We start from the raw sequence: 9,773 nt of genomic DNA, 5'->3' as shown, positions 1-9,773 counted from the left end.
ATACCTCAAGAGGATGATAAAAAACAATGAATTATATTTCACAGAAATCACTTGTCCTTTTTCCAGTAAAATTTAATATATTTCACTGAATATTGAAAGAAAAATTACTGTTATAAATAAAGATTATCCACACCAAATGGAAAATCCTTATGTTTTTTCTATAAGTGTCACTCTCTTTAAGAAAATATTTTTATGTTATTATTTTTATTGTGCATTTTTTTTTTATATTTACGCTCTTATTTTTTTTTAAATTATTTTACATTATAATTAATATAAATTGAAAGTCTTGCTAATTAAAAGAAAATATATACGAATTGTGAAAAATTGATTAAAAATAAATCTAAATATATAATTTTAATTCCTGTAAAATAAATGGGTTTATAATTTTTTTTAACGGTATTTATTTCTTAATTACTCTAAAATTAAAAGTAAAAAATTTAATTTTTAATAATTTTATTGTTTTTGTTTAAATTTTATGATCAATATAATTAAGCATGTATTTTGTAAGTGAGTTTATTAAAAAATAATCATTACTAACATATTAATAATTAGTTAATTTTGAAACAATCACTAATTATTTTAAATTTATAAAATAAAAAATATATTTAAAAAATTAATTATATATTAATACTAATTTTACCTTTAATAAATATATTTTTTTTTGGCTTTAATAATATATGCAACAATTCAATTAGATCAATAGAATTCAAACAAAATTAATAAAAATAAAACTTTCTACTAAAACTTTAATTATAATTATTTATTACATTAAAAATAAAATATATTAACGTTGATTGTACTAAATCTGTTATTTATCTAAAAAATATTATAATTACCATAATCAAATTTAAGTAACTTAAAGAAATTAAAATGAAATTATATTTAAATTTTAAAAACATAATTAAAAATACACTATATATGTATAGTCTTTCCAGTACAACCACTTTTTCTTCATCGTTTATCGAGTATAATTAATACTTTTTAATTATTTTTTATTCTGGTTCAGTGCAAATATACCAGTCATGTTTATTACATGGATAATGATAATTATATATTACATACAACACAGACGCATTACTACAGTGATAAAACTTTAATTTTTTCTCTCAATGCTCTATTAGAGATTTTAGTTTTTCTTTCTTTTTATATTTGTTTGTTGTTACATGCCCATGAAATATTGGAAATCTAGCCATGATGTCTGTCATGTGAAGTTTGCTCATATTAATCTGACTGAGTGCAGTGAAACTATTGATATTGGAGGAAGAGCATATACATTGGAGAAATTTAGGTGGCTGACATACACAAATGGTTAAAATATTGAAGAGGATACTGATAAAAAGATATTGTGTTTAGAGAATAAAAAATTAACATCGTTTATATGTATTTATGTATTTAATGATGACTAAAAACCAATTTGACAGACTTTTAAAAAATCACCTAATTGAAAATTTTCAATAAACTGAAAACAAAATAAGCTATTAAACTCTTTAATAATGTTTTAATTTATCAATGGCTTTGGTCTCCAACTATATAAAGCCGAGAACCCCATTCGTTTATCTGGAAATATGTTTATTGACATCTTTAAAATGTTGAGCTCCAAAGCAAACTTTTAAGTAAACTTAAAGGCAATGAAAAAAAAAAAAAAACATGTATATTAAATGGGTTGTCCAACTTATCTTTAATAAAAATAAAACTAAACACTCTTAACATAGATGATATGTGCAATTATTTTATATCATTTAAGTTGGTTGATTAACACACTAATTACACCTAGTAAGTTACACAAACCCATATCAGATAGACCAGAGTCATGCATTAGATAATTTATATTTAAGGAACAATTAAGCTTATTCAAAGTGAGTTTAACTTATCTCAACCCATTTCAAGCCCTACCAAGTAACTACAATTTGTGCTTTTCATTTTCTGTCTCACTCTGTTAATTCAGGAGAGACAGGTTTGATCAGGTAAAGCACTTCAAACATTCTAATCCAGCACTTGAAAACATTTAGCACAACTTGGTACATTGTCAAACTGCACAATCAAACCTTAACTTTACATAACCCTGACAAATGAAATCACTAAACAAACATAAAGTTTTAGTTTAGACCCCAAGTAACTCCTAGACGCTACTGCCTATCAGCAAATAAAGAAACTAGGTTAATCATTGTGAATGGACAAAGAAAAAATTATTTAAGTTACCCCACAAACAGATGTATGATGAACAACACCAGACCACATTCATGAGGCCGGCATTGAACGGTAATGCTTACATAACAATCCTTTCCTCGGAAGACGAGGAACACCCTTAAACTGCATGGATGGCACTGCCATTCATATTTGAACTACTACATGTTGGTGTTGCATGGAAAGCTGACTGTCTCGAGGGTCCTTCTTCAAGAAGTTTAAGAGACAGGGAGGAGGGGCCTGAATCACCAATAGACTCCCCTAGACTCAGTTTTGAGATTCCAACCAGTTCATCAACATTGATTGGGCTTTTAGAATGTACTGCAGTTGGCTTAAGCACTTCATGCGTCTCCATCTTGGTGGGCTCTGGATTGTATCCTGACCAATAGGGCAGAGGAAATGGGAACACTGGAGAATAGTATGCAGGATATAAAACTGGATAAGATGATTGTGTGTTTTCAGGCTTTGATGGGGCAGGTTCTCCATCATTTGAGTTTGTGGAATCCATGGATTCACACTCTTCGTCGAGGGGAGGAGGCGCAGGCAAGGAGTTATTGCCTTCTGTTTCAACTGGTAACTGATTAGCTGACAAGAAGTCTTGCTGTACCATTGCAGTGTCAGCTGCCTGCAAAATCACAACAAAAAATACAAGAAATCTAGAAAAATTAGAAGTGTCCAAGGACAAAGGGAAATTACAGATTTCCAATACCAGAATTTGTAAAAGCATCCATGAGAAAATGCAATGTTTATCTCTAAACTACTCAAGGGCAATGTTTTGAAATATAATCTAAGCAGAGCTTGATAATCAATACACGAAAGCTAGTCAAGATCCAAATTTGTCAAATCCACTGCAGAAGAAAGGAAATGGGAATTTTTCATACTTTACAGACATCAATATATAGTTTGAGTTTAACTGACTTATTTGTCACAGGAGCCAGAACATATCAAACCATCTTCAAAGAAAGAAACATATTTGGATAATCTAATATATGCCCATGAAGTAATGAACAGATTATGCAGCATCAATTTCGAGGTATGCATATTGATGAATAAGAATACAAACTTCATCTGCAACAATATCAAACAAGCTGGACCGTCTTTTCCGCCTGGACACATTGCTTTGCCTGATGAAATATTTTTGTGCATGACTAGCCACTTGAGTAGGTGTCCTTGATATAACATAGTTCCTTGCAATTCCACGCCAATCACCTTTGCCCAGCTTCTGCAATCCGAGTAAAAACATTCTATGTTCCTCCTCAGTCCATGGAACACCTGCACAAAAGAAATTGTACATTAAACCTTGACATAACGACATAAAAAACTGAGCTTGGCCATAAATGGATCACAAATTAAAATCTTTAGGCTTCTTCTCATTTAAGAGCTGTAAGACTCGTCAGAGCTAAGCTTACAACACTAAACAAAGACCCACTAGGGAGGTAAGGGGGCGAGGGTATTTAGTTAGATGATATCAAATGGCACCATAATGTTCTATTGTGAATCATATCTGTACACAGAATTGAACTCGAGTCAGTTTTAATGGTTTTCCCTGCAATTTTTCTGGGTTTCCTTCTACTTCTAATCATAGGGCTACCCTCCATCTAATATACTTTTCTTGCTACAGCTTCCACAGGTCTTCTTTGGCCATGTCAAAACCACCTGAGGGATATTCTAATAGATTTTCTACCACAGGTGCTATCCCAATTTTCTCTCTAATTCATTCCTTACAAATCCTATATTGTCTCTAATATGTCAAAAACATCCACCGTCAAATTCTCATCTCAAATACATTGAGCTTATTTTTTTATTGATTTCTGATCACCTGAGTACATCTCACCTTCATTGAGCTTATAGTTGTTTAGTAAATTTTTCTTTTAGTTTGAATACCTTTTCATAACATAGAACACCTGAGGCACTCATCCATTTTATCCACCCTACTTGAATACCATGGTTGACATCACCCACCACTTCTCTATTCTTTGTGTATGATGAGTCCATAATACTTAAACCATGCGACTGGAAATAATAACATATGTTCTCCAAGTTTTCACCTCTAAGGTAGGAAAGATGTGCCTCTAGCTAGCCTTACATTTCATACACTCTTTTAATCCCTGCTTAAATCGAAGCCAGAAGCTTCCAAAGCTAGTCTCCACTCTATCCCATTTAATTTCGCTCTAAATCTCCAACTAGGACTATATCATATGCAAAAATCATGCATGTGGCATCAACTATAGGATATGCTCAGTAAGCTCATCCCATTTAATTTCCAATACATCATTCAATGATACTTTATTCCATAGGCACATGTTGCCTTTTTCATCCTTAACACCTTTTACTCTGTCCAGGGATCTTTACCAAGTGGGAAGTTAGAGAATCACAATAATGTGAAAGAAAATATATTGAAGATAGGGCTATAGCTAAGCATAATGTGAAAATAAAATAAAAAACAAAAAAAATTGCATAAATGCTCACACAGCACTAAAGGAGGAAATAAAAGTGACAAGTTATCATTATGATCTAATCATTAGAGCAATATGTAATATGGAAACGCTAAGAAACATAGCATCTTAATTTATTTAATCAGATGATGATGATAACAAAAATAATATATTTAATAAATATGACGAAATTATTGTAATTAAATAAATGACCTTAAGTAAAGTAAAAAAGAGATGGAATTTTAAAGAAAAGTAAGATTTATGAACACTAAATTACACCATATTCTTACAGAGCACAAATATTTGAGAAAGGAAGGAAGAGAGAAGTTAAGAATAGAGGAAAGAAGAATGGAAAATCTAAACACCCTGTTTAGAGAATTGTCAATTGTCCCAGGTAAGTGCACCCCACTGTATGCTTCCCACTTCCCATATTGTATGAATAATTTCTTTCAATCGATTTATGTTTCTTAAAATTCATGAATGAATGTGTTTAGAGTTCCATTAGGGTTTAGACAAATCAATACATTATTAGTGAGTTTCTATGGGCTTTTATAATTATTGATTGGCTGATATTATATATGTATTTTTTTTTCATAATTGGAAGGGTTTGGGTGAATATGAAATGCCCCTATTAATCCTCTATATGAATGAATATCAATATTTTATTCCATATATGAATGATATGTTTACCTCCTAGTTGAAAGACGGATTGCATGTTTTCCTCATACAATGACTAAGATATAATTTTTTGTAGGAAAGCATGTATAAGTCTGTACATTCTCTTTGGCAAGACAAGGATAATAACTCCTTCGATCTCCAAATAATGGTTGAAACTCGTCAAACCAAGGAACATAAATATAGATAAAAAGTTATGTTTAAAGGAAAGAATATTAAGACAGAACGTTCCCTTTTACAAGAAAAGAATATTCATCTCCTTCGGTTCTCAAAAGATGGTCTCATCCTTCGGCTGTCAAAGACTCCTTTTAGGTTCTCTTTGACAAGGGAAGGATGTATGGAAAAAGCAAGGAAGACACTCCTCGAGATTATAAGCTCAAGTTTGACAGTAGGACAGAAAAGAAAAGCTAAAGTAATAAAAGCTAAGAAAGATTATAAAGCTATGAGAATGTTATAACAGTTATGCACAAAATATAAGATGTTATTCTATCCCTAGGACGCTCAATTAAACCTTCGTTTTGTTAGTTAAATTAAAATGCTTTAGATTAAACAGGGCTTGCAGGAAAGCCGTGAGTGTCATGCTTTTATTGAAGTCCTACTGTGCGGAGCATTCATTAGTCTTTTTACTTTTAATTACAACAATATAAGGATTTATGATTAATAATTGTAATATACCTTTGGAATCCAAGATTGATATGTTCAGATTTTATTTTATAAGTTTTCTTCATTGTAATTCTGCACTATACATAATTCGGCAATAACTGTGAATACAAGCTCCAAAGTAACCAAGGTATTGTAAAAGGCCCATGATAGATCATGAGACCTATTCCTCCCCCTACATTCAATGTAAAACCCCAACATGGAGCCTAGATGTTACATAATGACTCAATCACCTTCAAGGATAAGCAGGAAAATGAAATTACAGTATCTAAACCAATACCAGGTGTTTCCTTGAAGTACCAAGGAGTCAATTAAGAAGAGGAATATGACTCCAGAACAAGAAGGTAACCCCCTCACAACCTTCTTCTAACAAGAGGTTCAAAAATATTTTATGGGTGGGTAGGTATGAGGCAAAGAGGGGGACTAGGAACCCGACTTGGTCAATATATCAAACATGTTTACAGTGTGCATGAAACATATAGAACTGTATTATCAAAATGGTGTTCTCAAACACCATTTTTTTATGAACAGGACATATCCTATTTGCAATTAGTAACAAAAAGTGTAAATGCCCTGTGACCTACAAGTACATTTCTGTCAGTGTAGAGTCTGCATCAATGCTTGTTAAACTTACATAAATCTCTTCGAACTAGTTGGTTACCTTTTTTATTAGAAACAAAAATGTCCAGAAATTACAGCAGCAGTTTCCATGTAGCTGAAATAGAGAAATATATACACATAGCGTACCGCCATAGTTACGGTACACTTTCAAAGCAAACAAAAAGTAATCCAATAGAAAGCATAATGAACTGGTCTATAGGCACATAAATTGTCTCTAGGCTAATCTGGCTCAAAACCTGGTCTTTTTCACAGGTCAACTAGCAAAAACTTAGACAGATAAGCTCCTCACCGATTAGAACCTTCAGTGAACCACACAAGCCAGTTCTTCTCAAAGAACATGATAATTACAGAATTGAAACACACCCAATCCGTTTCTAAATATTTTCCAGATTCAAAATCTAGCCAGCCAAGCATAAATACATACTTCAGACAAACACTCAAACTATTCAATCATGGAAAAAAGAACCCTTCAATTAAGTTAACTAGTACCTTTCTTGTCTAGTTATTCCCACAGTGACAACAGACAAAAACAGAAATATTTTTTGACCAAGAATAGCGTTATCCAAACTAAAACAATACACCACACAATTAACCCGATTTAATTCACTTCACCTAACTCAATCAACCAGTGTTAAACACCACCAAAAAAAACATTCCAATTCCCAACCAATTTCCAAAAACCAGCATGCAATTCCACGAGTAACCTTCAAGTCCAGTAAAAAAAAGTAATCTTTTTTTAGATAAGAAATCCAACCCTTTTTTCTTTCACGGGAGCTCGAAGAAGAACCGGGAACAAAGTCCTCGGAGGCGTAACCATCGGCCGCGGTAGCATGATCGGGGGTTTCACCAGGAGAACCCGGATTGTTTGACCCCGCATGGAGAGGTCCGGACCCGGAACCAGCATAATGGGTGAGATTACCCATACTAGCACTCTTCCGGATCGACCCGTCGGTTAATCGGACTCCGAACAGCTTAACTCCACGATTGGGGCAGGTCCTGGAATTGTGCCCATTGTGGCTGCAATGGGAGCAACGTCGGGTCATGGCGCGTTCCCAACCGGATCCGCCGAAAGGAAAGTACGAGATTGTGGGAGCGGGTCTTGGGGGATCCGAATCACGGGATCCGAGACATGAAATGGGAGTTTTAAGGTTATTTAGGTGTGGTAAGAGGGAATAGGTGTTGTGTTGTGATGTGTTTGTTTTGGGTTATGTAATGTTTTTTGTTACGGTCTCCCTCGGCTTTCGCAGATGGGAGAGAAAGAGAGATGACCATCAGCACAACACTATCCATTTATCTTGTCCTGGATAAAGAGAATAATTACGGTGCATCTCAGCTGTATTCGAAACCGTGGTCCTTCACTTTGGACTGTTCACTTAGTAGGTGGGATCTTACGTGGCACAGATTTGGAGACCTTTTACTTAGGATAGGGTGCGCTTTCCAATAGTTGCTTATCAAGTTAATCAGAGTATCAGATAGTTACGTGCCTCCTTGCACGTTACTTCAAATTAATTTTACGAGGTTGTGACGCGTGTTTTCATAAAAAAAATTAAAATTTAATAAAAAATTTATTTGTTTTTCTTATTTCTATATTATTATTAATTCTATACAGTCAAAATTAATCCATAAAAACTTTTATCATCATCAGATGCGTGTGGTGTGGTTTATAAAATATTTATGTATAAATTAATTTTTGTTAAGAAATTATTTTTATTTTTAAATATTTTAATTACTCAGAGATAAAATATAACTTACATATTTTAAATATTTATTTATTATAAGTTAATTATGTATAAGTTATGAATTGTCCAAACTAAAATAAAAGTTAATTGTAAATATAGATGTTGAATAATTATTAAGAAGATACCCTTGTAATTTATGAGTAAATCACAACGTAAAAAAACCAATCACTGTTCTGTTAAAATTAATTAAGTGCAAAGTTTAATTTTTATATTTTCTAATTACAAATGCATAATTGTAATAAAGCTTTAATTATTTTTGTTAAATTGTAAAAGTATAAAAGTAATTATTAATTATATGTACTTGAATATATTTAAAAAGTATTACATTAATTTTATTTTCATATATTTATTTAAATTTTTTTCATAAGTATAATTTATACATAGTGTTTTTTGTAATATTTATTTATAAATAGTATAGATAAGTATTAAGGAAACGACCTTTAACATTGCTTATCAGACTTTGCTTTTGTCTTTAAGTCTAACAGCAATCAGCTTTATCAGCTTATAATAATCAGTAATCAAAGAAGCAGAAAATTGTGTTAACATTTATCTACATATATACAACATTTTTTTTATCTAACTAAAGCTTATAAAAAAAATAAATTTAATATCTGAATCATATTAAAATTCATGATAAAAATATATTTTAATATACAAATTATATTTTAAATATACATTGAATTATTGAAATTTCAATATAAAATACTTTTATTTGGTAGCTTTTTTATATTTAATTTAATTTTGAAATGAGAAAAAAAAAATGATTTAGTACCGCCATTAAAGAAACTAATTCAAATGGGTATCAAATTGAACTAAATTGTATTAAAAGTTGAATTATTTAAAAAAAAGTTATAACTAAACTGAGCTAAGTTGTAAGTTATAAAACTCAGAATGTTTTAGAATAATATATTTATCTAAAACTATTTAAACAATTTAGATAATTTATGACAATTCTGTTTCCTTTCACTTTTCATCAAACTTGATATATGGTTTAATTTAATTTATTTACATAATTATATTGTTAATAACATTTAATTAACTATTACAATAGTATAACAAGGACATCAAACTCAAAGGGAATATTAATATCTAAATAAATTTATTAAAACATTACAGTTTAGAGAATATATTTTTTAAATATGATATATTCATATTGTTTATTCAATATCTATTTTCTGAACATATGTATTTAAACATCTACTTGCCAACTATATAAATAAAGAATCATTAGCTTTAAAAAAGTAAAGGTATAAGAAAAACACATGTATAATTATCTGGCATATATAATACTTTGTTTGGAAATAGAAAAAGGTTACACTTCAAAACAATGACAAAGATTTGTTTGGCCCAAAAACTATCTTAAAATAGTATCCAATAAAATATTAAACCGATAATTATGCAGATTCATTTACTCCTTATCCAAACTCTTTTGGCAAGTGGCCTGTAATAAAATAATCAC

General features: G+C 30.9%; 1 protein-coding gene across 1 annotated transcript; it reads right to left on the bottom strand.

Annotated features, from left to right (window-relative positions):
* Window positions 1-1,897: 1,897 nt before the first annotated feature.
* On the bottom strand, window positions 1,898-7,844 carry LOC106768724 (transcription factor KUA1). The gene is made up of 3 exons (XM_014654011.2): window positions 7,330-7,844; window positions 3,248-3,456; window positions 1,898-2,809 (listed from the first exon to the last, which is right to left on the bottom strand). The coding sequence occupies exons 1-3, from the start codon at window positions 7,616-7,618 to the stop codon at window positions 2,306-2,308; spliced, it is 1,002 nt and encodes a 333-aa protein (XP_014509497.1). The 5' UTR covers window positions 7,619-7,844; the 3' UTR covers window positions 1,898-2,305.
* Between the last annotated feature and the right edge of the window lie 1,929 nt (window positions 7,845-9,773).

Source organism: Vigna radiata, chromosome 7, assembly GCF_000741045.1.
Source record: "Vigna radiata var. radiata cultivar VC1973A chromosome 7, Vradiata_ver6, whole genome shotgun sequence".
NCBI classification, from domain to species: Eukaryota; Viridiplantae; Streptophyta; class Magnoliopsida; order Fabales; family Fabaceae; genus Vigna; species Vigna radiata.
The sequence above is the reverse complement of the archived record's forward strand: the minus strand, read 5'-3'. Positions and strand labels throughout refer to the sequence as shown.